Below are 27774 nucleotides of genomic sequence, written 5' to 3'. Positions count from 1 at the left end.
TACGATCAGTTCATTCTCTCTGTCTCTTCGGTGTAAAACAATGAAATGACTTGGAAGGAAAGGAAATCAACATAAAACCTCAATAGAATGAAGAAATTGATCCTAAAAAGAATAAACAAAAGAAATCAGAAGATTCGATGGACCAAAATAAGAAAAGAGTAAATAAATTAGATGAGAAAAGTAAAGTATAATCAGAAATTATTGTAGAAATTCGATGAAAATTTCTAAAACACTTTGAGATTGTAGACCTTGGACTAAACTGCCCTGGTCCTAAAGATACTATTAAGTTGTGTCCAAACATAGGCAACCCGCCGTCGATCGACGAGATAAATCCATGTTATCGAGGCAGTGTGGGCGGTTCAGTCGACATCGATCGACGGCCGGTCGACTATATGTGAACACTGGGATACACAAGAGGCTGACAGTTCCATAGAACACAGGTCTTGCCAACGAGCTCAAAGTTCTCACTGATGAGATGAATAGTGGCCCTGGCATTTCCAGTGGATTTTATTTACTCTAAGGAGTCAACTTCGTGAACCCGATGAAATATGATAGCATGATTTACATCTGTGTAAATGTTTCTGGTTCATCTTCCTTTCCATAGAACACAGGTCTTGCCAACGAGCTCAAAGTTCTCACTGATGAGATGAATAGTGGCCCTGGCATTTCCAGTGGATTTTATTTGCTCTAAGGAGTCAACTTCGTGAACCCGATGAAGTATGATTGCATGATTTACATCTGTGTAAATGTTTCTGGTTCATCTTCAATCTGTTTACACCTTGCAGTTCTTACAATGAGTCAATCTTCGTGGGAGCATCTCCGGACCAACTAACTAAGAATAGCGTCTCAGGAAGAAGACGAAGAAAAAGAAGAAGAGGAGGAGAAAAAGAATTGATAAAAGTTATATTGAAGAATTGATAAAAGTTATATTGAACTATTAAATTAATCATGTTATACATACCTGTGTACGAGCAATATTAGCCTTAAAACGTTAAGTACCTACGACCTATCTATGAACTCATAATAAAATTATGCTTAGATAGTAGGTACTTTTAATGGCTCTTGTAACCCGTAATTTTTCATACTGAAGATCATCTGATGGTATACTTTTAAGTTTGAAGAACAAATACTTTTACATCTCATTAAGATGAAATCGTCTGGTTCAATTTTTCGAATCGTAGGTACCTCTAAATCACAATTTTTTGCTGGGAATCGAAAGTTAATCGATATCGATTGTCTGGAAGGTCACTAGGCATACAGGATGGTCGGATGTAGTAAAAATATTACGTTGGATGTAATAATCTGTCGTGCAATAATCTGACCCAAAGCATCAAAGATCCATAAAGATAACTTCTAATCAAATTAATGCATTTAGATGACCTATTTGTACCTCCTAGGTATACTTACCTACTTTAAATTTTACTCGTAAGTATAGATCGAGCATTTATTTAAAATTTGAGGTAAATTGTGATTAGACCACCCTGTATTAGTCTGATCGTGATAAAATTGATCATCAAAATCACGACCATTACAATACCAACTAACTAAGAATAGCGTCTCAGGAAGAAGACGAAGAAAAAGAAGAAGAGGAGGAGAAAAAGAATTGATAAAAGTTATATTGAAAATTGAACTATCATGTTTGTACATCCCTGTGTACGAGCAATATTAGCCTTAAAACGTTAAGTACCTACGACCTATCTATGAATTCATAATAAAATTATACTTAGGTAATTTTAACGGCTCTTGTTACCCGTAATTTCGTACTAATGTACGAATTCCTTAGGACTAATGTGTACATACAGAGGTAATTATTCCGACTTGTCGACTTACCAAATACGGCCAAAGTTTTCATCAGTGGTAATAAATTAAGCTATTAACGTGTTACTCTTGTTGCTGATTTTGAACATAGTAAATAGGTACATACTTGATTTATAAATTTACCAGTCTACTTCACCTACCAATTTTGATAATCTACGTATAGGTATTTCAAAAATTTACTAATTTTCTGACCTAACTAATACCGCTATGATTATTATTTTGGACCTCGAGGGCCTAGAATTATCATTTATCATTGTGGAACAGGGACATAAGCAATTCAATTTATTCTGATTAATCTCTCATACCATTAGCTCGTGCTAAGTTAGCATCTAATTATCTAGAATAGAATATAATATGTAGTAAGAATAGTGTTACTCCAAATAAAGGCTTGGTATCTAGGCCTGATGATGGTTATGCCAAATTTGATAACATACCTAGTCCATATTTCCGCTGTAGTTACCTATACACGGTTACATCTGTTTCAGGAACTTCAAAAATCCCTTTGAGCAGGTTCCGGTGCCAATGATGTGGTGCCTCACAAAAATTTGAAAATCTTCTCAAACTCAAATAATGAAATAAAAATTTACCAGTCTACTTCACCTACCAATTTTGATAATCTACGTATAGGTATTTCAAAAATTTACTAATTTTCTGACCTAACTAATACTGCTATGATTATTATTTTGGACCTCGAGGGCCTAGAATTATCATTCATCATTGTGGAACAGGGACATATAAGCAATTCAATTTATTCTGATTAATTTCTCATACCATTAGCGCGTGCTAAGTTAGCACCTAATTATCTAGAATAGAATATATAATATGTAGTAAGAATAGTGTTACTCCAAATAAAGGCTTGGTATCTAGGCCTGATGATGGTTATGCCAAATTTATAACATAGTCCATATTTCCGCTGTAGTTACCTACACGGTTACATTTGTTTTAGGAACTTCATAAATCCCTTTGAGCAGGTTCCGGTGCCAATGATGTGGTGCCTCACAAAAATTTGAAAATTTTCTCAAACTCAAATAATGAAATAGTGGCAACTTCGGCACATCCACTAATTTGTGTCCTTTTTCCATTCTCTCTCAAGAAAGAAGCAAGAAAAGAAATCACTGATCCACATTTTCCTCCACCTTTATGTTTCTCTGATGATATTTGATTTATGACTTTGGCATGGGAGTTCTCTAGTCTCTAGTGCTTACGATTACTATCGTGATCCTGTCCCCTTTCCTTGACCTGTCAGAACCATTATGGTGTATTTAATTTGTATCCACTTTTACAGTCCATCTTTCTTTGCTATCCTTGAGATTTATAAAGAACTGGAATAAGAGGAAAGTGCTCAGAGGGATAATCCAGTGATGTTTTGCGCAGAATCTGATAATAAATTCAATGGGGGTGAGGAAAACGCTGTGCAGTTCCTTGTTATTTTCTAGACAAATGGTATTTCACAAGGTCTACAAAATAAATGTACAAGTTGAGTTTTAAGGAATACCAACTACACTTTCCAGTCCAAAATTACATGAGCTTTTCCCAAGTTGTTGAGTATTTTTAGTGGATGAGGAGAAGAATGAGAAGGAAGAAAGAGAGAAATCAGAGGAAAAGAGACTAGAGGAAGGGAGAATCTAGTGAACAATAAATAATGATAGAAATATACCAAGAGGAAAATATGATCAATGAGATTTGTGGTATTATGATTATAGTAGTTAGTAGACAGATCAGTTATCTATACGTAAACCTACTATTATATTTTCACACCTTGTTGGGCAAAAAAATCAGTTTCTAAGTGATACCATCATCGATCGTGAAAACCGTTTAGGATTCTGCTTTCAAATCAGTTTCGTTATAGGTATCTTATATTCATTTATCATATCTGTATCTTCTTCAGAGATAATCATAAATCATTAGGATTTGGCACCGAGAGATTTGGTGATGCTACGGTCCAGATGATATTGGAAACGGTTCCTAATAGAGGTCAGCACCCAAGTCGAACTATTTAAGGGTTATTGCTGTCGTCAATTGAATGGTTGCAGATTAGCGAACGTTTCTTAATAAAACGGCATCGCCAGTGAATTGGACCATTTACACAAAGCGACCAAAAAATACTAATGCCGATATTTGTCAAATGCTGGTTTTAGAGTACCTATACTCGTATCCACTGGTGGTCTTAGAATCCAGGTTGAATAATCACTAAATCACTTCTTATTTTCGGTACCCAAATGCTAAGCAGAGGGTGAGAAAAAACAATAACTTAAATGAAGAACACGCCACTGACGAATATACCTATCAGAATTCTACGTCAAAACAAAGTCATAATCCAGGTAAAATGAAGTGAATAAATCTCAAAACGAACTTTAAAACACAAAGCTATCCTGCCAGATCGGACGGATGATCTTAAAATTCACATAAATCTGTGGCAAAGATACAGAGGTCGAGATGAATGGATATTGTAAGCTCGTATGTAAGGAGATACCAGTAGCTGTGAGTATTAAATATGGCACAGTAGAATGATAGCAGAATTCCCATGAGCAGGAGATAAAATCTCAATATATTATCGTAGCTTACTTTTATGTTATGATGAGCTGCATGAATAGCGTATCCTAAGACATGATCCAAACAGGCAGACTTGTATTCCTTTTCCCTAAGCTGCAACCTGAATCTCATTTTCCTAAACACAACCTGCAGTAATTCCATCATTATCCATTTCTCGAGATTCTCGAGGGTCATGATGAGCTACATGCATAATATTATGTCTTTGTGAGGACGCGTTCAGATGTCCTCTATATAGGTACCGTTCTGTCACTGTTATATGCTGATAGAGTGATAGATAAATGTTAGGTATTTGTTGATACATGTTAGGTATCTGTGGATGTGTTGATACATAATGATGAGAATGTCTTTGAAACGTTTTATTTGATCAATATCAGCATCCTCCGTTAACAATATCATTGTGATTGATGGAGAATAGCATATCAGTTTCCAATATTGCAATAGTCTCTACCTACTTTATAAACAAATATCTAAACATCCTACAATGCAGTCTAATATGTAGGTTGTGTATTTCAGTACGTGATACAGAGCCCAGGTCATGTATAGGTCAGACTAGATGATTTTGCGCCTTCTTGATTCCTAATGCCCTGTGTTACATTAGGACTAGTAAGTCTAGGTTCCTTAATTGTTATCACCTAGTTGCTAATATTTTTCTTTGCTTCATCAGATATCATAAGTACTAGAGTACCTACATAGTTTTTATGTGCCGCTGGATAATCACCTATCATAATAATGCATATATCTGCGAATTAATGTTGGAAATTGAAATATAATTGAAATAAGTAGGTGAATAGGAATAAACACCTTTCAGATTTTTACACCAGGTAACGATTTATTACACATTGGACATTGGTAAGGATTTGAATCAGTAATAACCAGGTAGTAAACATAAAATTATGTACCTAAGTGCGAACAGATTTTTTACCCTATAGGTAGATTGAAGTATTAAGTACTTGCCTACTATAAATTTTATTATAGGTTGTAACGCCTTGATAAATTTATTTAATCTCTGTGGATAGTAAAAGGCTTCTATGTTCAGCTATGATTTAAGGAATATCCTAAAAGTTACAAAATTATGGGTACGAAGTTACCTAGTTATCTCCTAAATTTTTACTTTTATGCATCGAATTCAGTATATCTAGATCTACATGGTAGAAAATTATCCTATTATGAAACATGATGATGAAAGTTAATAAACTAATACATAAAAATCAATCTAAACTTCAATATGAAGATTATGAACAATAGCATGCATACAAATGAAGATGAATCCAGCGACAATATCTTGAGGAAGATGTAGGAGGACCATCCCATCAACCAAACAATATGCTGAAATTCTAAGAACTCTTTTTAGAAAGTTTAGATTTGAGCTTGTCTGGCCCGTCCACAAGAGCATCATGATGATACTAATGTTCATATGGACCGTCATTTTTGTATCTTTTTCTAATGGTACGTTCCTAATAAGTGTAATAACTATGTGTATTACTAAGTCATCATCATTATCATCATCATTACCATTAGAGCATCAGGCATAGTGGCTAGTCCATAGCCTACTGATGTGAGCCATATGGCCTATGTTACAGCTTCACATCTAGGTCGTTGCTAATTCCCGCAAAAGTGAGAATTTCTGACCACACTAATTATTGTGATACTTAAGTGTGTAGGTCGAAAAATTTACTAGAGAATGGTTTCAGGCGCTAGGACTTTTGGTCTTTCGGTTTCGGAAGTTTGGGATTTGGTTTTCAGTCCAGACATCCCGTTTTCTGGAGACTGAATTTGATTATTCATGTCCAGTTCTCTCTCAAGCTTTTGTGCCTTGTACCTACGAAAAAGTAAGTGATCACACATACGAAATTTCCCTTATAACGTTTTGATATGTGTCAGTTATCACCACAAAATCCTAGGTACATGTACTACACGTAAAACGACTTGACCATTGTTCCTCATAGATATTACACCAACTACAATAACCATATCGCAAATACCTGTGGGCTATTAGAATAATGCGGTGCTTAGCAAACGATTCCTGATGAAGATCACCAGATTTGATAGGACATCCACTAACAGATTTTTTCCTGTTGTTCAACTCCTTTCAAAGAAGAAATATATCATTAAGTCATTCATTTAGTATAATAACAATTCATAATCTACTCTGTAATGACATAAGTACATGAGAACCAAATACCCATTAACGCCAACTAAGAACTACCTGGCATTGTACTAAAGTGATTTTAGCTGTAGGTACTTATGAAAGTAAGTAGGTATACATACAATGAAGAACTAACTATTACTTACTATTTACTAATTATCTATCTTGAACATTTGAAAGACAATCGGTTAAAAGGTCTGATTTGGGTAGGTCTGATGAGCAATGGAAAAGCAAAATGCGATCAATCCTTTTGAAGCTTTTATTAAAACTTCACTGATAAATTTCGAGAAGATCAAAGATTTTGAGAAAATAAGCAGGACTCGTAAAAAAATTGGTCATCTGGACATCGGTACTTCAAACCAAGGCGATTTTCTGTTGAAATGATGATTGCTCCTATCAATCCTAGATAATGTGTCTCTCATTACAATGGGAAGTACTTATTTACATTTGCATGCATTGTTATTGGAAACATACATCTCGACTAGGTAGTTATTATTTCCCGTTATCTATACTTATGGGGAAATCCGTGGTGAAAATATCGGGAAAATATCCCACAGCTAATCCTTGATGTACATCCTATTCTTACTGTAGATAACTAGATGGTAAGATATCCAATAAAAAGAGTACCTAATAAGTAGGACATAGAAAACAATAGAGAGAAAATTTTGCTGGACTATTGGACAGTAGCTTGTCTGATCTCACCACAAATACGTGGATTATCTGCTAGTAGATGATTGCTATGTAGATTTCTAACGAGCTATGACCATCTAATAGAGAAATGATCTATCATCTATGAACGCGAAGAAAATCCTACATCTTGTAAACTTGTGCTGATCAATATCACTACTATGACCTGTAATCTCACATTCCTACCGACTTCTAATCATTTTACTTACATATCTACTTATCTACCTACTTAGATTGTTTTCTATTTAGACAAGTACTTTTTACTACCAACCTATCTATGTTTTTCAGTATGATGAGCATTCCGTACACGATGTAATGTGTTTCTTATTTGATGTTATTTCTTACTTTGTTTCAGTGGTTCCTACATTTTGTATACCTAGACCTAGTCTCTTCAATGCCATGCAAAATTGCTTTCGTTCCGATCCGAAGGAATCGGTGAAAACATCAACCCGAGTTTTATACAGAAGTACGTTGTACCTCTCCTACCTGCTTCCTAGAAGCTTCCGATGTCAGAACGTACCGCAGTAGTGCCACATACACACGCTCAGAATTAGCGACGGTTTGGGGAGGAAAAGAAGAAGATCAACAATAATAACAACAACAACACCACCAACAACAACAACAACAACAACAACAACAACAACATCAAACGCAAGAATGTTCCATTTGCTTTTGATGTCTTTATGTTATGTAGGAAGTGGTATTGTACCTTCATAAATAGGTACTAGATACCAATGTACTTGCTGTACTTAGGTAGGTAGTAAATTGATTCTATTACTTATCTACAAATCTACATGCCTATTACTATGGGTACATAGAAAGTATGGAGTTCAATGACGATAAGTATCGAACACAATAAACATAAATTTAAGATATACAGGAAAGAAAGTTTTGCGGACACTATCATCCCCGCAAACTCCTACCACCCCCATCACCATAAAACAGCAGTATTTACCTATAGGGTAAAAAATCTGTTCGCACTTAGGTACATAATTTTATGTTTACTACCTGGTTATTACTGATTCAAATCCTTACCAATGTGTAATAAATCGTTACCTGGTGTAAAAATCTGAAAGGTGTTTATTCCTGTTCACCTAGGTACTTATTTCAATTATATTTCAATTTCCAACATTAATTCGCAGATATATGCATTCTTATGATAGGTGATTATCCAGCGGCACATAAAAACTATGTAGGTACTTTAGTACTTATGATATCTGATGAAGCAAAGAAAAATATTAGCAACTAGGTGATAACAATTAAGAAACCTAGACTTACTAGTCCTAATGTAACACAGGGCATTAGGAATCAAGAAGGTGCAAAATCATCTAGTCTGACCTATACATGACCTGGGCTCTGTATCACGTACTGAAATACACAACCTACATATTAGACTGCATTGTAGGTCCTATAATTTCTGAGCACATTGTAGGAAACAGGTTCGCGAGAAGAGCGATTAGTGAAGCATGAAACGTGAATATTAAAGAAATTAGCGGAGAATTATTCTGTTTCAACACTTACACCGCTATGCCACCCACTGAATCATCAGGTTCAGTTTCTTCCAACCTTTCTACCAAAACCTTTCATCTTACAATCTTTTTCAAGCTTCTTTCTTCAACTTCTGTCGTCCAAATTTCTTACTCCAGTCTTTTTCTACAAAGTAGCTAGGTACCTATAAATATTCTTTCTGCAAAATCTTTCTCCTTCGATGAAAAAAATCGTGTCTCGTCTGTCTGGGATTAAACCGGGCCCCTCACTACTCCACAAAGGTAGATGGTAGTCATGGATTTTCTTTGTTATCAGTAGTTCCTCTCCGACTGTAAGGACTGAAATATCGACCAACAAAATCAGAGCAAAAAGTCCGTTTTTTCTGACACCTGACATTCCCCGTATGAAACAACTCAATAGATGAGAATATACGTGCTTTACCTTTTACTTTCAGTTCGAATCGATCTAGGATTACTATTATTATTAAACTTATCACAGTTTTTGTAATTAAAATTCGTTTTGTAAGAGCTCTCAATATCTAGGGGAATCGAACTCTTCCAACTGGGAAACTTGGCACATCCACTATTAAGACTCTTCCTTCTCGTAGTAACCAGAACAACCTCTGTCTGTCAATCTATAAGATGATAACTTTATAAATAATTATTTTATTTTAGTATCTCATGAACCAGGGCCGTACAAAGATTTATTGAGGGGGGAAGGGACAAGAATTCAAACGGTGATGTACCGGACGAGGGAGGGAGGGGGGGGGGGATGTTGGATGCTCTCTATTTCGCCCCATAGTCAAGGGGCAAATATGAAGCCCGGGAGGGGGAGGGACCCGGGCTCCGTCAACTTTCTAAATACGGTCCTGCATGGGATAGCAGGAACAAAGTTACTATAAGTAATTACTCGGATTTTATAATTTATACCAACAAAGTTCCCTGTTCATAGGTCCCATGTACGTCCAGTGGGTTAGATGAGTTGATGAGTAGGGGCAATCCACTGACCACTAAACCATAGAGATCATCGTAATCAAGAGGACTACCAAGTTACGTACGTACGTACGTACGGATATTGTTAGCTTTCAATATCATCAGAAGATACTAGATACATTATAGTTTTCTGTTATGGATACAGCCAACCTCAGCTGTACAAAGGTGCTCTGGTCAAACCTTAGCCTCTTCCGTTTGTAACCTCTGGTAGCCTAGTGGGTACTAATTATTTATCATAGTACTCGGGAGACTCGGGTGAGATTCCCGTTTCAATCAAGAAACTTTCAAGTTTTTGGTAGGTACTCCGTGCCGATAATTCTGGTATTTAGCGGCATTCAAAGAGAAACTTAAGGGGGGCAACTCACGCTCCGACTGTCTGGCACACCTAGGTCTGAATGTGAGTGGCCTGCCACAAAGAACTTCTGGACAAGGATACATTTTTGTGTCAAAGAGTCCATTGTGGCTCAACATGATGTTTACAGTGCTGTTTCTTGCGCCGATGCGCCGATATGAAGTCAAGAGGAGACTACAGACTACCTACGGACCTGGCTGTAGGTAGATACCTAGTTAGGTACTTAGGTAGTGTAAATATTAGTGTTTTAATTCTGGAGCTGGAGCCAGCTTCGGAAAGTTTATTGACATTGACCACGAATCTGGAAGTTGTTGGTTTATGCCTCGCTAGCTTTCATATTTTCCAGTCACTGATACGTAGCATTACTAGCTGGAATACACTGATATTCAATTCGGTCTTTGGAAGTTAGGTACCATGACTTTAATATCTACACCGCACACCGGTTTGATTGTGTAGAAACCGACAGTCTTGTTTGAACATAGAAAAGAAAATTTGCTCACGTAATTCCGAAGATGTTTTCAATCATACACTGATGGGATCTTCATTTTGTTACAGTATAAAGCTATCTTTGAGATGTTTAACTTCAAAGTTCCGTGAGGAAAAAACTTATTTAGGTAGGTATAGGTTGGTAGGTACATATAAAATAGTAAGCACAAGCTCAAGAACCCAACCAAATCCCGATGTATGCCCACGATGGTAGCGGTAATCTTAAGATGGGTCAGGCCATTCCCAGTATTACACCGTAAGGGTAAATAGAACGGTCAAATTTTCTTGACTTGGCGGGGCGGAGCGCTACCGCGCTCCTTAATTACCAAGTTTAATCTTGGGAAATCTGCCAGGCTCAGAGAGTGCATCCAAGTCTTTCTACCTATCCTAAAGAGATTTTCTTCGTGTATTCTTGAAATTCTCATAGGTAGGTATGTAGGAGTACATTGTACAATATTGTACATATAGAGATACTCTAGTAAAACGTTGTACAATTCCACAGATTTAGCATTGAACATCTTAACATTATTATATTTAATAACCTATTAAAGAAGTTTGAATACATTAAACCTATAATATGTGTGCCTAATATAGTCATAATACATAATACATCTAGATAGATAAAGTACTTAGGTATTAGCTATTAGTGACCTCTGATCTTTACTATTGTATTATTTATGTTTGAAGAATGAAGATAATACAAGTCAAATACAACATAGAAAGTACTTACAAGAGATAATGCGTGTAGGACGAACAGAATGATGGGACGTTCGAAATATCAACTTGCATAATCACAAAGGCCCGGTATATAAGAAGATGTCTTTGAATATAATAGTGGGTTCTTTACTTGAGAAGTTCAGATAATTTGCACATTAGACCTCTAGATTTGAACTTGGGTTGTGAAATGCCAACTTACCCTGAAAAAAAGGCGTGAAAAGGAAAGATGAAAAAGCAGCTATAAAAACTTTATCTAAATTTGGCGTAAAATTCATAGGAAAGAGTTTAGGACTCTCACGCTTCACGTTACATCGCAAGTTCCCTAAGAACACAACAGATACCTAAGAACATAACAGATACATTGGGTGCTAAATGAGCGACACGAATCTATAGCTCTTCTGGTAAGATTGCAAAAGATCACGTCCATACGCTCAAATGTCCTCTTCAATAATGGCAATTAAAACCATTAGGAGACCATCCAATTAGAACATTATTATTAATAACCTATTAAATAAGAAGTTTGAATACATTAAACCTATAATATGTGTGCCTAATATAGTCATAATACATAGATAGATAAAGTACTTAGGTATTAGCTATTAGTGACCTCTGATCTTTACTTGTGTATTATTTATGTTTGAAGAATGAAGATAATACAAGTCAAATACAACATAGAAAGTACTTCCAAGAGATAATGTGTGCAGGATGAGCAAAATGATGGGACTTTCGAAAGATCACCTTGCATAATAATCATAATCACAAAGGCTCGGCGTATGAGGTCTCTTTATTTCGTGCGAAGCTCAGATGATTCGCACATGGGACCACTAGATTTGAACATGGGTTATGAAACGCCAACTTACCCTGAAAAAAAGACGTGAAAAGGAAAGAGTTGATGAAAAAGCAGCTACATAAATATAAAGCCTACCTATACCTAAATTTGTTGTGATGAAATACATATAGGAAAGAGTTTAGGACTCTCACGCTTCACGTTACATCGCAAGTTCCCTAAGAACATAACAGATACATATAGGTGCTAAATGAGCGACACGAATCTATAGCTCTTCTGGTAAGATTGCAAAAGTTCACGTCCATACGCTCAAATGTCCTCTTCAATAATGGCAATTAAAACCATTAGGAGACCATCCAATTATATCTCACGATTCTCTATTGATTCTGCACCAAGGGTTAAGAATGTTAAGATGACTTGAATGTCGTAATGGTCTCGGATTCAAGAATCAAGATAAAGAAGATATCTCGTGATAATCCTGGTCCTGATCTCTCGTCCTGTCACTGGCAAGGTCTTCCAAGATGGTGACCTCTTGACCATTGTGTTTGAAAGTCTCTCTGGACTGTGGGCGAGATCTCATGAGATGGTGTGAACATGATGGTGAGGTATGTAGCTACACAGGACGAAGACAGAGATGATTATTGAAATCATGTCGAAAATAATAGAAAACGGCAAAAGACGAAGAAACGTAGACAGTTCGAATTCGACAAGTAACAAAGTTCTGGGATAAGGACGATTTTATTTATTTAACAATGACTGACAGATCATCACTATAGAAATAAGAGTACATTGATACCAATAAAGAAATAACTATAACAGGTGTTGCACCTTCAAGAAACGCCAGACCAAATCTATAGGATGAATCATGAACCCTTCACTTCTAAAAGTGAATTGTACCTATGAGTCCTCAAACTTTGAGGGTTTCAGAGGTTTAGAAGTTTTTTGAACAAATGAAGGACACTCAATTATCTCAGTAGAGAAAGGACAAAATCCGTAAAACAGTCATTCCAATCTGACACACTAATTGTACGGACACAGCTGTAACAGACATTTTCAGTGGCAAAGTGAGTTAAATTCAGATTTGTTCCCAACATCAGTTGGAAGGATCTCCTCACAGAAGTCAATAATAACCTAAAGTAGTTAGATCTATCCTTGGAGCAACACCTAATGATGTCCCTGATGGTGCGATATGCCATTATGGACACTGTTGATAATTGGAGGAGCGAGTATAGCACCTTATGGTAACAAATAGGAACCTCTCCGCTCTAACCTGGTGAACTCTTTCCATTGTAGACTTACCGAGGACTTCATGCTAGTTGTTATATTCTGTCGAATTCTATCAAATTACCTAGATAGGTTACTATAATACTAGTAGTTGTTATATTCTGTCGAATTCTATCAAATTACTTAGATAGGTTACTATAATATCTAGGTATACCTTACCAATTATTTCATTATGCAATTAAATGCATTTCCTAGATCAGGAAACTCGGCATGTAGAATATTGTTGGTACTGTTATGTTAATACGTTGAGGTGTAATAGGAGCTAAATTTTGGAGTTCGGTAATCAAAATGACTCGATGAAATAATAATAAAAAAAAAAACTGTTCTTGAAAGATGTTTCTTAGGTCACCTTTTCTTTTTATTTTCATTATTATTTTTTTTTCTATAAGGCGACCATTTTTCAAATCTTCTATGACGCCCAATTCTAGGATTATCATCATTACTCTCAGTATTAGGCATCGCACTGTAAAAGCTCTGTATAAGCTCCAGGATTTTATGTTTTGGAGCACTCTCTCCTTCTCCATTGTCCAGAGATTACGTCAATCCAGCTTGGCATCAGCGTGAAGACATCTAGCTATTGTTCTAAGCTTAGCGCTGAGTCATGTCATTACAATACAGACGCCTAATCCTTAGGGTAAGAATTAGGCACTTCGAAAGTTCTGTTTTTGGAACTTTGTACATTCAAGTACCACTAAAACGGCACATATGAATCCTAACGTAGCGTACTTACTTCCATCTGGCCTAACAGAACTTCATTACGAGTATTGGGTTGCTATTGTTTTTTAAACGAGCAGATACCACTTGTGTTGTATAAATACTTTAGTAGGTACTTATATTTGATGAAATTCATCTAATGAAGTACCTACCTAATGACTCTTTGTGTTTTGTACCAATTTCAATAAACTCCGTACCGTACGGTACCCTAAGTAGGTAAGTAAGTTTACTTTCAAAACTGATAGAAGGACATTTGCCAATTAAAATCTTGCCATACTTTTCATGATTGAGGAACATTTGAGATTTTGTCCGCCTAAAAGTTTTTTCAGGGAAACAATCTTGATCTTCCATTTGGGGTTTCAAAAAAGTATGATAAGATTGATAAGTTATGAAAACATTGAGAACCTACCTACCTGCCTATGCGAGATACTGCAATCAATATTATTAAGTAGGTAAATGGACCAGAGGTACTCAGAGGAACTGTAACCATTTCAAAACTTCCTGATAATGACGTTTACTGCCCGTCTTGACACAAGGTTGTTGGTAATGTCACCGCATATTTAGAAAGAAAAATCTCTAGTAGTAGGTACTTATATTTGATGAAATTCATCTAATGAAGTACCTACCTAATGACTCTTTGTGTTTTGTACCAATTTCAATAAACTCCGAACCGTACGGTACCCTAAGTAGGTATAAGTAAGTTTACTTTCAAAACTGATAGAAGGACATTTGCCAATTAAAATCTTGCCACACTTTTCTTACTTTAAAACTACTGACTTCTTCATAGTACTTCTACTTACCAATAGTAACCATCATACTCCCATATTGTAGACATTAGATAAGTAGGTAAACTTATTACTTGATAGGAATACACTTGCCTTCTCATGTAGGAAACAAATCGAATCACAGTAGATTGAAACATTCATTTTGTTCCTTCATGGAAGATTAAAGACACCGTTAGTCTTAATGGAATTTTGGAAAAGTCAGTAACTCTAGGATGGACTCAAATACCAAACTACTCGTTTAATTGTCCTAAAAGACCAACCTCAGTGGTGTAGTGGTTAACACTGTGGACTTCGGATCGGGAGGTTGGTGGCTCGAGTCCAAGCCAAGTCATAAAATTTAGCGTAGTGCATTAAGCAGGGAACGACATTAAGCATTTATGCTTAACACAATTAAAATTCTTTTTTTTAATTGTCCTAAAAGATAGTTTTACGATGGGTCCACTGTCTCATGATGTAGGTACCTACTTATAGTACATATCTACGTATGTAGAAGAACATTAAGCATGATTTAGGAACATTTTGAGATTTCGTCCACCTAAAAGTTTTTTCAGGGAAACAATCTTGATCTTCCATTTGGGGTTTCAAAAAAGTATTATAAGATTGATAAGTTATGAAAACATTGAGAACCTACCTACCTGCCTATGCGAGATACTGCAATCAATATTATTAAGTAGGCAAATGGATCAGAGGTCTCAGAAGAACTGTAACTATTTTAGAACTTCCTGATAATGACATTAATTTATTGCCCATCTTGACACAAGGTTGTTGGTAATGTCACCGAATATTTAGAAAGAAAAATCTCTAGTACCCGGGATTTGGTTGGGTTCTTGAGCTTGTGCTTACTATTTTATATGTACCTACCAACCTATACCTACCTAAATAAGTTTTTTCCTCACGAACTTTGAAGTTGAACATCTCAAAGATAGCTTTATACTGTAGCAAAATGAAGATCCCATCAGTGTATGATTGAAAACATCTTCGGAATTACGTGAGCAAATTTTCTTTTCTGTGTTCAAACAAGACTGTCGGTTTCTACACAATCAAATCGGTGTGCGGTGTAGATATTAAAGTCATGGTACCTAACTTCCAAAGACCAAATTGAATATCAGTGTATTCCAGCTAGTAATGCTACGTATCAGTGACTGGAAAATATGAAAGCTAGCGAGGCATAAACCAACAACTTCCAGATTCGTGGTCAATGTCAATAAACTTTCCGAAGCTGACTCCAGCTCCAGAATTAAAACACTAATATTTACACCACCTAAGTACCTAACTAGGTATCTACCTACAGCCAGGTCCGTAGGTAGTCTGTAGTTTCCTCTTGACTTCATATCGGCGCAAGAAACAGCACTGTAAACAGCATGTTGAGCCACAATGGACTCTTTGACACTTGAATTTCATCAAATATAAGTACCTACTAAAGTATTTATACAACACAAGTGGTATCTGCTCGTTTAAAAAACAACAGCAACCTAATACTGAATACTCGTAATGAAGTTCTGTTAGGCCAGATGGAAGTAAGTACGCTACGTTAGGATTCATATGTGCCGTTTTAGTGGTACTTGAATGTACAAAGTTCCAAAAACAGAACTTTCGAAGTGCCTAATTCTTACCCTAAGGATTAGGCGTCTGTATTGTAATGACATGACTCAGCGCTAAGCTTAGAACAATAGCTAGATGTCTTCACGCTGATGCCAAGCTGGATTGACGTAATCTCTGGACAATGGAGAAGGAGAGAGTGCTCCAAAACATAAAATCCTGGAGCTTATACAGAGCTTTCACAGTGCGATGCCTAATACTGAGAGTAATGATGATAATCCTAGAATTGGGCGTCATAGAAGATTTAAAAAATGGTCGCCTTATAGAAAAAAATAATAATAAAAATAAAAAGAAAAGGTGACCTAAGAAACATCTTTCAAGAACAATTTGTTTTTATTTCATCGAGTCATGTTGATTACCGAACTCCAAAATTTAGCTCCTATTACACCTCAACGTATTAACATAACAGTACCAACAATATTCTACATGCCGAGTTTCCTGATCTAGGAAATGCATTTAATTGCATAATGAAATAATTGGTAAGGTATACCTAGATATTATAGTAACCTATCTAAGTAATTTGATAGAATTCGACAGAATATAACAACTACTAGCATGAAGTCCTCGGTAGTCTACAATGGAAAGAGTTCACCAGGTTAGAGCAGAGAGGTTCCTATTTGTTACCATAAGGTGCTATACTCGCTCCTCCAATTATCAACAGTGTCCATAATGGCATATCGCACCATCAGGGACATCATTAGGTTTTGCTCCAAGGATAGATCTAACTACTTTAGGTTATTAAGTTATTATTGACTTCTGTGAGGAGATCCTTCCAACTGATGTTGGGAACAAATCTGAATTTAACTCACTTTGCCACTGAAAATGTCTGTCTTCATAGAAACTTATTTTTCTCACGAGGCTGAGTCGAATGACCAGCGGCTAGCCTAGCATTATTAAAAGGAGATCCTTTTCAGCATTGCTAAATAAGTCATCTTATACTTTCCTTTGGTAGATCTCTGGCGTCTGGCGAATCAAAAAGGCTTTGAAATCAGACACCAAGTGTTTCGTCAGATGTTTTTAGATATTCTCCGAATGCATAGACCAGCGGCTAGCCTAGCATTATTAAAAGGGGACCCTTTTCAGCATTGCTAAATAAGTCATCTTATACTTTCCTTTGGTAGATCTCTTTGGTAGATCTCTGGCGTCTGGCGAATCAAAAAGGCTTTGAAATCAGATACCAAGTGTTTCGTCAGATGTTTTTAAATATTCTCCGAATGCATGGTTGAAAATTATTCCAAGTCCCTTGCCAATGTGATCAGTTCCAACTTGCTGATTTTCAACGACCTCTTGATATGCCCGATTGTAAATGTGATTACTTTGATAATAGCTACGTCTGGATGCCAAGAACCTTCACACCTTGACAAAAGAACGACCATCACTTCTGATAAGGTTATGGCCTGACTGGCCTGAGGACAGTTTGGTCCAATTAGATTCGACTGAAGACTGGCTCGTGCTCACCCTAGAAGACCTTTGCTCTGATGCTCTGACATTTTGAATCATTCTGACACAATCCGATAAACTCAAATCCTTTGTAGGTACAAAGCTACTTGATCGTCTTTTCTTAAAATCCTTTTCATAGTGTTCTAGTATTCATTACATGGTTTGCCCTTGGTTTCCACTAAGTTAAAGCCCAGTATGGCAAGATTTTAATTGGCAAATGTCCTTCTATCAGTTTTGAAAGTAAACTTACTTACCTACTTAGGGTACCGTACGGTACGGAGTTTATTGAAATTGGTACAAAACACAAAGAGTCATTAGGTAGGTACTTCATTAGATGAATTTCATCAAATATAAGTACCTACTAAAGTATTTATACAACACAAGTGGTATCTGCTCGTTTAAAAAACAACAGCAACCTAATACTGAATACTCGTAATGAAGTTCTGTTAGGCCAGATGGAAGTAAGTACGCTACGTTAGGATTCATATGTGCTGTTTTAGAGGTACTTGAATGTACAAAGTTGCAAAACCAGAACTTTCGAAGTGCCTAATTCTTACCCTAAGGTTTAGGCGTCTGTATTGTAATGACATGACTCAGCGCTAAGCTTAGAACAATAGCTAGATGTCTTCACGCTGATGCCAAGCTGGATTGACGTAATCTCTGGACAATGGAGAAGGAGAGAGTGCTCCAAAACATAAAATCCTGGAGCTTATACAGAGCTTTCACAGTGCGATGCCTAATACTGAGAGTAATGATGATAATCCTAGAATTGGGCGTCATAGAAGATTTAAAAAATGGTCGCCTTATAGAAAAAAATAATAATAAAAATAAAAAGAAAAGGTGACCTAAGAAACATCTTTCAAGAACAATTTGTTTTTATTTCATCGAGTCATGTTGATTACCGAACTCCAAAATTTAGCTCCTATTACACCTCAACGTATTAACATAACAGTACCAACAATATTCTACATGCCGAGTTTCCTGATCTAGGAAATGCATTTAATTGCATAATGAAATAATTGGTAAGGTATACCTAGATATTATAGTAACCTATCTAAGTAATTTGATAGAATTCGACAGAATATAACAACTACTAGCATGAAGTCCTCGGTAGTCTACAATGGAAAGAGTTCACCAGGTTAGAGCAATTTCGAGAGAATGAGATAGACACGAGAAAATTAGTGAAGCAGAGAGAGAAGAGAAATAAATCTCCCAACAATCCCGGCAAAGAGCATCAGAGGTGACGTATCTCTACTTGGTAAATCTGGAAGATCATTTCCTGTTCAAGTTGCTTTGTAGATCTGCGAATTAGATCATTATCTCCATGCAACTGTAGGCAAATCAATTCAAATGAAACTGCTCATGAACTTCCAAAAAGATTAGGCACATTTAGATAAAGCAAAATGCACATCCATGTTGAAGACTGAGCAATAGGTCCAGTTTATAATATGTAGATGTGTCCTAAAAGGATTGCATCAAGAAAACCCAATCAAACTAATGGCTAACTTGCCATCTGTTAATAAGTACTCTAGCACCAATACCAAACTTATCCACATGGAACAGAGTGAGAGTGCGAGAATATGTAGGAATAAGAACGGAAAATAAAATTGTAGAATAATCCGGAGCACTCATGCGAATAAATCGGCAAAAGATAAAAAAGTACAACAAAATACTTTTACTAAAACATGCGGGAGAAATAAAAAACCAAGATTGGTACCTGACTGAAAGTTCTTCGGGAGTATGGAACAGAGTGAGAGTGCGAGAATATGTAGGAATAAGAACGGAAAATAAAATTGTAGAATAATCCGGAGCACTCATGCGAATAAATTGGCAAAAGATAAAAAAGTACAACAAAATACTTTTACTAAAACACGCGGGAGAAATAAAAAACCAAGATTGGTACCTGACTGAAAGTTCTTCGGGAGATAGAAATGAAAAAGAAAGGAACGTGTGAGGAGTTTAAGGGAACTGAAACGATATTCAAATGAAACCTGCAAGCTATTTAACCTTTTAGACATGAAGTAGGTAAGAATGAACAGCAGAGAATGGTAAAGTTGATCTCTTGTGCAATTTGTTTAGGAATAAAATTACCAAAGATGCACGATGCCATGAAGTAGATACTGAAATATTATGTAGCTAGGTAATTTCAACATCAGGGAAATGTTCGCCATGAGATCCATGGGAAATTATCTTAGTGGCTTGATTTCCAATCTGCTGAGTCAAAAATTTTAGCCCAATTTGTATTTATTGCCAATTTGGATCAAGTCAATTGAAACTTTTACGATTTTATAATGGATTTGCCGCCATCGACTGCTAACGAAGACAGTTTCCAATCCACATATCAATTGGCAGAGCTCAGTGTTAGAAATGACCCCAACACTTCTATTGCTATTGTCAAACCTGATGGTCTTGCTTTTATCAAAGTATCTCGTGAGAGTTCTATTTTAGTGGAGAAATGGTCAAGTCCCCAAATAGTGAACATCAATGAAAACATGAGCATGTCGTTTTGTGGAAATGAAGCTGATTTCCGCGCTCTCAGTGGTTACGCCAAGAAGCAGTCTGCCCGATATCAAGTGATTCATGAGAGTCCCATCTCAAGTGTAATGATCATGAAGGAACTGTCTGCCCTACTCAATCAATACACGCGCATGGTTGGCTACAGACCATTTGCAGCAAACATTGTGCTAGGTGCTCGTGGAATCCTTTACAAGATCAATGCAGGAGGTGAAGTGTTCCACTATGAGAATAACATTCAAGTCCTAGGAGACAATAGTGAACACATTGAACAACTACTGACCAGAGACAATGTGTCAAGTTTATCCCTGGACCAAGCTATAGATAAGTGTGTATCTATTCTACATGAGGTGTTCACCTTACAACCTGGAGATATACAAGTGAGCAGAACAGGAGCAGAGGAGGGTTCGGCTTTCACCTCCACAGTAATCTGATGAGGAAATATTCAGTTGCAATCTCCGATGAACATCTCACTATTTTTCTCATAGGAAGATTTTAGAACTTTTTATAATCCAAAGTCCTGATTAAGACAACTCGTGTTCTATGAATAACATTTACAATCCTAACGATTTTTAATATCAATCCATGCTATTCTGAATGATCCAGGTGTCTTGTCTAATTTGAATTCAGAAATCAAAACACCAGAGCACGTTTTGTTTCAAAATTTCATTTCAGATTACACCAAATTGATCATGAAAGTTGCTCTTCTAATTGCGGAACCATTTGGAATTGGAAGAGGTGTGATTGGGTAATTTCTGAAATTGAGTGGAATATCTAAAGAGATTGTAGGATAAGCTTAATGGGAAAGGTTAGGTATCTAACGAGAATGAAACAATGGCATGAAGAATGGTATTACTACCACGCATCGTGCTATATTATTTGGTTGGAAGAGGTGTGATTGGGTAATTTCTGAAATTGAGTGGAATATCTAAAGAGATTGTAGGATAAGCTTAATGGGAAAGGTTAGGTATTCTAACGAGAATGAAACAATGGCATGAAGAATGGTATTACTACCACGCATCGTGCTATATTATTTGGCTATATTCTAATTGGTACTTCCTGTTCTACGTACTGATTCCGAAAGAGAGTTCTAATTGGATCTTGTGTCATATTTCAGATACTAGAGATTTTTCTTTCTAAATATGCGGTGACATTACCAACAACCTTGTGTCAAGACGGGCAGTAAACGTCATTATCAGGAAGTTTTGAAATGGTTACAGTTCCTCTGAGTACCTCTGGTCCATTTACCTACTTAATAATATTGATTGCAGTATCTCGCATAGGCAGGTAGGTAGGTTCTCAATGTTTTCATAACTTATCAATCTTATCATACTTTTTTGAAACCCCAAATGGAAGATCAAGATTGTTTCCCTGAAAAAACTTTTAGGCGGACAAAATCTCAAATGTTCCTCAATCATGAAAAGTATGGCAAGATTTTAATTGGCAAATGTCCTTCTATCAGTTTTGAAAGTAAACTTACTTACCTACTTAGGGTACCGTACGGTACGGAGTTTATTGAAATTGGTACAAAACACAAAGAGTCATTAGGTAGGTACTTCATTAGATGAATTTCATCAAATATAAGTACCTACTAAAGTATTTATACAACACAAGTGGTATCTGCTCGTTTAAAAAACAACAGCAACCTAATACTGAATACTCGTAATGAAGTTCTGTTAGGCCAGATGGAAGTAAGTACGCTACGTTAGGATTCATATGTGCTGTTTTAGAGGTACTTGAATGTACAAAGTTGCAAAACCAGAACTTTCGAAGTGCCTAATTCTTACCCTAAGGTTTAGGCGTCTGTATTGTAATGACATGACTCAGCGCTAAGCTTAGAACAATAGCTAGATGTCTTCACGCTGATGCCAAGCTGGATTGACGTAATCTCTGGACAATGGAGAAGGAGAGAGTGCTCCAAAACATAAAATCCTGGAGCTTATACAGAGCTTTCACAGTGCGATGCCTAATACTGAGAGTAATGATGATAATCCTAGAATTGGGCGTCATAGAAGATTTAAAAAATGGTCGCCTTATAGAAAAAAATAATAATAAAAATAAAAAGAAAAGGTGACCTAAGAAACATCTTTCAAGAACAATTTGTTTTTATTTCATCGAGTCATGTTGATTACCGAACTCCAAAATTTAGCTCCTATTACACCTCAACGTATTAACATAACAGTACCAACAATATTCTACATGCCGAGTTTCCTGATCTAGGAAATGCATTTAATTGCATAATGAAATAATTGGTAAGGTATACCTAGATATTATAGTAACCTATCTAAGTAATTTGATAGAATTCGACAGAATATAACAACTACTAGCATGAAGTCCTCGGTAGTCTACAATGGAAAGAGTTCACCAGGTTAGAGCAGAGAGGTTCCTATTTGTTACCATAAGGTGCTATACTCGCTCCTCCAATTATCAACAGTGTCCATAATGGCATATCGCACCATCAGGGACATCATTAGGTTTTGCTCCAAGGATAGATCTAACTACTTTAGGTTATTAAGTTATTATTGACTTCTGTGAGGAGATCCTTCCAACTGATGTTGGGAACAAATCTGAATTTAACTCACTTTGCCACTGAAAATGTCTGTCTTCATAGAAACTTATTTTTCTCACGAGGCTGAGTCGAATGACCAGCGGCTAGCCTAGCATTATTAAAAGGAGATCCTTTTCAGCATTGCTAAATAAGTCATCTTATACTTTCCTTTGGTAGATCTCTGGCGTCTGGCGAATCAAAAAGGCTTTGAAATCAGACACCAAGTGTTTCGTCAGATGTTTTTAGATATTCTCCGAATGCATAGTTGAAAATTATTCCAAGTCCCTTGCCAATGTGATCAGTTCCAACTTGCTGATTTTCAACGACCTCTTGATATGCCCGATTGTAAATGTGATTACTTTGATAATAGCTACGTCTGGATGCCAAGAACCTTCACACCTTGACAAAAGAACGACCATCACTTCTGATAAGGTTATGGCCTGAGGACAGTTTAGTCCAATTGGATTCGACTGAAGACTGGCTCGTCCTCACCCTAGAAGACCTTTGCTCTGATGCTCTGACATTTTGAATCATTCTGACATTTCTGAAACAATCCGATAAACTTAAAGTTGATCCTTTGTACAAAACTACTCAATCGTTTTTTCTTATAATCCTTTTCATAGTGGTTCTAGTATTCATTACATGGTTTGCCCTAGCTTTCCACTAAGTCAAAGCCCTGACCTGACCACCAAGTATACCGAATTAATCGCCGGGTATCTGATGTGGGTGCCTGTTAAGTAGGTAATTATCATCAATAAGTTGAGAGTAATGAACGCTGTTATTACTGATGGTCTGGAACGTCTTCAATATTTCAGCAATTTACACCCGAGTGTACCGAATTTTGTGTACGGTACACATATTTGCCTGTCATTATCAGGTGGATCACCGTTATGATTGGATTTGTACCGTGCACGGGGCAATTTTCAAGTTGCACTGTACACCCTCAAGTACCCGTGCTTGAGTTAGTGCATGTTAGAACTTAAGTCGGTGCATCTTTCAATTTTGCAAGTGCCAATCTCCTGTTTATCAGAGAACTAATGTCTATGGAGAGGAAATTCAGATTCAACTCTGACAGGTTAGTCAGGTTCAGTAGAAATTAACGGATAGAAAACAAAAGGGTCCGTTGAATGATTGTACTCTTACTAGCTCCCTGATGAAAATGAAATTATTAATAAAAAATACTTTGAAAAATAAAACTAAATCTGATAGTAGGTAGTGCCATATGAAGACTGTCCGACTTTTTAGTCATTCGGAGTCAGATTTAGGTTCAACTTTATTCTGCTGAATCGGTAAGAAAACTAGAGTTAATAAATCTGTGACAATGGCCCCTCTTGTTTTATCATGCAGGTAGAGATTTAGTCAGAGTTGAATTATTTCGAGAGAATGAGATAGACACGAGAAAATTAGTGAAGCAGAGAGAGAAGAGAAATAAATCTCCCAACAATCCCGGCAAAGAGCATCAGAGGTGACGTATCTCTACTTGGTAGATCTGGAAGATCATTTCCTTTTCAAGTTGCTTTGTAGATCTGCGAATTAGATTATTATCTCCATGCAACTGTAGGTAAATCAATTCAAATGAAACTGCTCATGAACTCCCAAAAAGATTAGGCACATTTTAAGATAAAGCAAAATGCACATCCATGTTGAAGACTGAGTAATAGGTCCAGTTTACAACATGTAGATGCGTCCTAAAAGGATTACATCAAGAAAACCCAACCAAACTAATGGCTAACTTGCCATCTCTTAATAAGTACTCTAGCACCAATACCAAACTTTTCCAATTGATTCGACACTAATGTACATGAAGGCCATTGGCATCTACACTAAGATCTAGTCACAAACAGGGGTCGGCGCGAACGACACAATAGTATTAAAGCGCCTAACGGAAAAAAAAAAACTTATCCACCTTCCGATTGCATGTGATCTATTTATTTAAAGTGTTCTACAGACAAATTATTTCGAGCACATTTGAAATTCCTCCTCAGATCTGACCCTATTGTAGACTCAATTCTACTGCTATTTGCCATAACCAAGCTTGGGTTTATGTTGATGTAGTTTTTCCAAAGTTTCTGCTTCGCAGACCATAATGACCGTATATATAAGTACTCCCAGAAATTCTAACAAAGTGGTATGCTCTGATCAGTGCTTTCCAAAATATTATTTACGTCCCATCAGATGACTTTATTATATGTAGAGATTATATTTTGTATTGCCTTACTACAATTTTTAGTATCACGGAAATTTATTTGTTATTTGTGTTCCTGATGGACCTATCTGTATTTCAATTGAAAGTGCCAGTTAAGTTTATTTGGTGATGTCGATTAGGGAGGTAGATTCCCTATCTATGTATGTAGATGCCTGCCTAGGCCTACGTCTTACTTGCGTCCTCTCACACTTCAGTGAAATCCCTATTCACAAATCTCCCGGTCAAAGGTTAAGTTTAGTTTACGGCTTTTGCAATAAAACTTGTATGAAATCACCACCAGTGAATTCCTCAGATAAAAATACATGAGTTAACATATTTGGTTTAACTAAAATACTTAATGGGGACTTTTGAGACAAGAAAAACTGTTTTTACATGTATTTTTCCTATGGCGCACATTAAAAGTGGACACACTGTATACTATTGAATACTTATGATGACTAGAAGTTTTAAATCATAATTCGAGATTACAAAACTTGAAAACCCCTGATTTAGAAAGACATGGTGGGTGACGATTATTAGAATGTAAACATCCGAATAGTCTTTATTTATTTTCTAAACCAAATCAAGGGAAAACGTTGGATATTAAGCGATTTATTGATTATGGCATTCTTCGAAATATGCTTGTCCACTTTTTAAAGAGCTTTAGTTCAGTTCTAAGAGTATAAGTAGTCATATCAGAAGCTACTAGCTAGATTGTGATTGGTTATTTTCTAAACCAAATCAAGGGAAAACGTTGGATATTAAGCGATTTATTGATTATGGCATTCTTCGAAATATGCTTGTCCACTTTTAAAAGAGCTTTAGTTCAGTTCTAAGAGTATAAGTATAAGTCATATCAGAAGCTACTAGCTAGATTGTGATTGGATTAAACAAGCTCTGATTGGATTAGTAATATAAAATCACATAACTGTCGCTTGTGGCCTCCTGAACCAGTGACCAGTGACTTGTGGGACAGTGTACCAAACCACAAGCTTTTTATTAGAAACGGAATCATACTCAATATGTACAAGTTGGATTGATTGGATTAGGTGTACTTCATGTACTAGAGACAAGTGAGGAGAGTATATCATACGTCATACGCTCCTTGTGATTTATGCTGGGAAAATGAGATTTATTTCACATGGTTAACATGGACTGATTCGATTTTATTTATTGGTTATTGCCTTTCTATACCACAAAGAGTATCATCTTCACTGTTGACCTAATCTTGTTGGGTTGTCGCTCTTCCTTTCTATGGGCTTTCTAGATACTCTTGATAGATACCGAATGGATCTTCAACAAAAATACAATCCATCCAGATGGTTTGAGCTTTGAGATTACCTATGGCCATTTCTTGAGAAGGGTGAAATTCCTTGAGTACCAATTTGTTACCAAATTAAATCGAGGTATCAATTTTTGACGGACTTCTCCAAAATTTTGTATAAATATGGATTTGCATGCTTATAATTTTATTAAGGGATTTTTATACCTGAATGGATCTTGATTTTATAATACCTAAATATAGTTTAAATTAAATTAATGTCAAGTAGATAATTACCTTTGAATAATAATGATACCAGACTGTTGTTATATTCAGCATCCACAAGAATTAGTTCAGCAACACAGGGAAATCCGAATCTATGATCTAAACCAATTTAATCACTTGAATGTTTGATAAAAATAACTGTGTCCTTATGATATTGTATTTAATATTTTATTATTATTTATCAATTCGAAATAACTTGCCCCTCAAAATAGAGCAACCTTATTAACTTAATCTAATTAGCAAGCTGTATGAAAACGAAAATGAACTTGAATGAGTTTAAAGGACACAAAACAAGGTGTTTTCTAAATTCCGGTGACTAATGGAAAAATTACACACTATAAAGAAAAATACACAAAATAAATTAAAATTACTAAAAGCACAAAATCCAAAAATGTAAAAAATCGAATTATTACTCGTAATGTTTACGATTTTTGTTTGAAAAATATTAAATCACGAATTCCACTCTACGCGATCACCTGGCGAAGGTAAAAGAGTAACTGAGTACTGAAATAGTAAAACCGACCCGTGAAACTTTGAGCTGCAGAACAACCTAGGAGTTGGAGTAATTCAAAACAATTGAAATGCAGTGAACTGTAGCAAGTAGAGAAGAGCTTGTGAGTAGCGGCGCATAGAGGGGAACCGCCAAGTCTGTGAGGTGTGTAGTACCTCCCGTGTTAATTACTTTGCCAGTGGTTAGATTACGAACCGTAAATTGAATATCTTTCTCTAAAATTAGTAGGTACCAATAACTTGTGTCTTGTGTACCTTGCTACATAGTGGAGATGTCAAAACTACCAACGAGATTTATTGGTGGAGATGTCAAAACTACCATTGTGATTTCTTGATGGAGATTCCAAAACTACCAATGAGATATATTGGTGGAGATGTCAAATACCAAAGGGATGTGTTAGTGGAGATGCCGAAACCCCACTGCGATTTTACTACCTTAGGCACCTACGTTGTGTAGTAAACACTTTTCGTCTCATAATTATTATTAGCTATTTTTAGGGCCTTTTAAATCTTGCCCAGCTAATTTACCCATACTAATATACTGTACTGGCGAAATATACTGTTCCATGGTTTAAAAATTCTTAACGTAACACCTGTACCTATCTTTCTCTAAAATTAGTAGG

The 27774-nt window shown here is 36.2% G+C and overlaps 1 protein-coding gene across 1 annotated transcript; it reads left to right on the top strand.

The window, feature by feature from the left end:
- Positions 1-20139: 20139 nt before the first annotated feature.
- Positions 20140-20796, top strand: LOC103507194 (proteasome subunit alpha type-2-like). The gene has a single exon (XM_008471645.1). It carries the CDS (start codon positions 20140-20142, stop codon positions 20794-20796), a length of 657 nt encoding a protein of 218 aa, XP_008469867.1.
- The last annotated feature ends 6978 nt before the right edge of the window (positions 20797-27774 follow it).

The sequence above is a fragment of the Diaphorina citri genome, unplaced genomic scaffold (assembly GCF_000475195.1).
Source record: "Diaphorina citri unplaced genomic scaffold, Diaci psyllid genome assembly version 1.1 scaffold295, whole genome shotgun sequence".
In the NCBI taxonomy this organism is placed as follows: Eukaryota; Metazoa; Arthropoda; class Insecta; order Hemiptera; family Psyllidae; genus Diaphorina; species Diaphorina citri.
Note: the sequence above shows the minus strand (reverse complement) of the source record. Positions and strands in the feature narration are given on the sequence as shown.

Excerpts from the sequence above, each read along its gene's own strand:
- LOC103507194 (XM_008471645.1), top strand. The coding sequence starts at position 20,140 with ATGGATTTGCCGCCATCGACTGCTAACGAAGACAGTTTCCAATCCACA.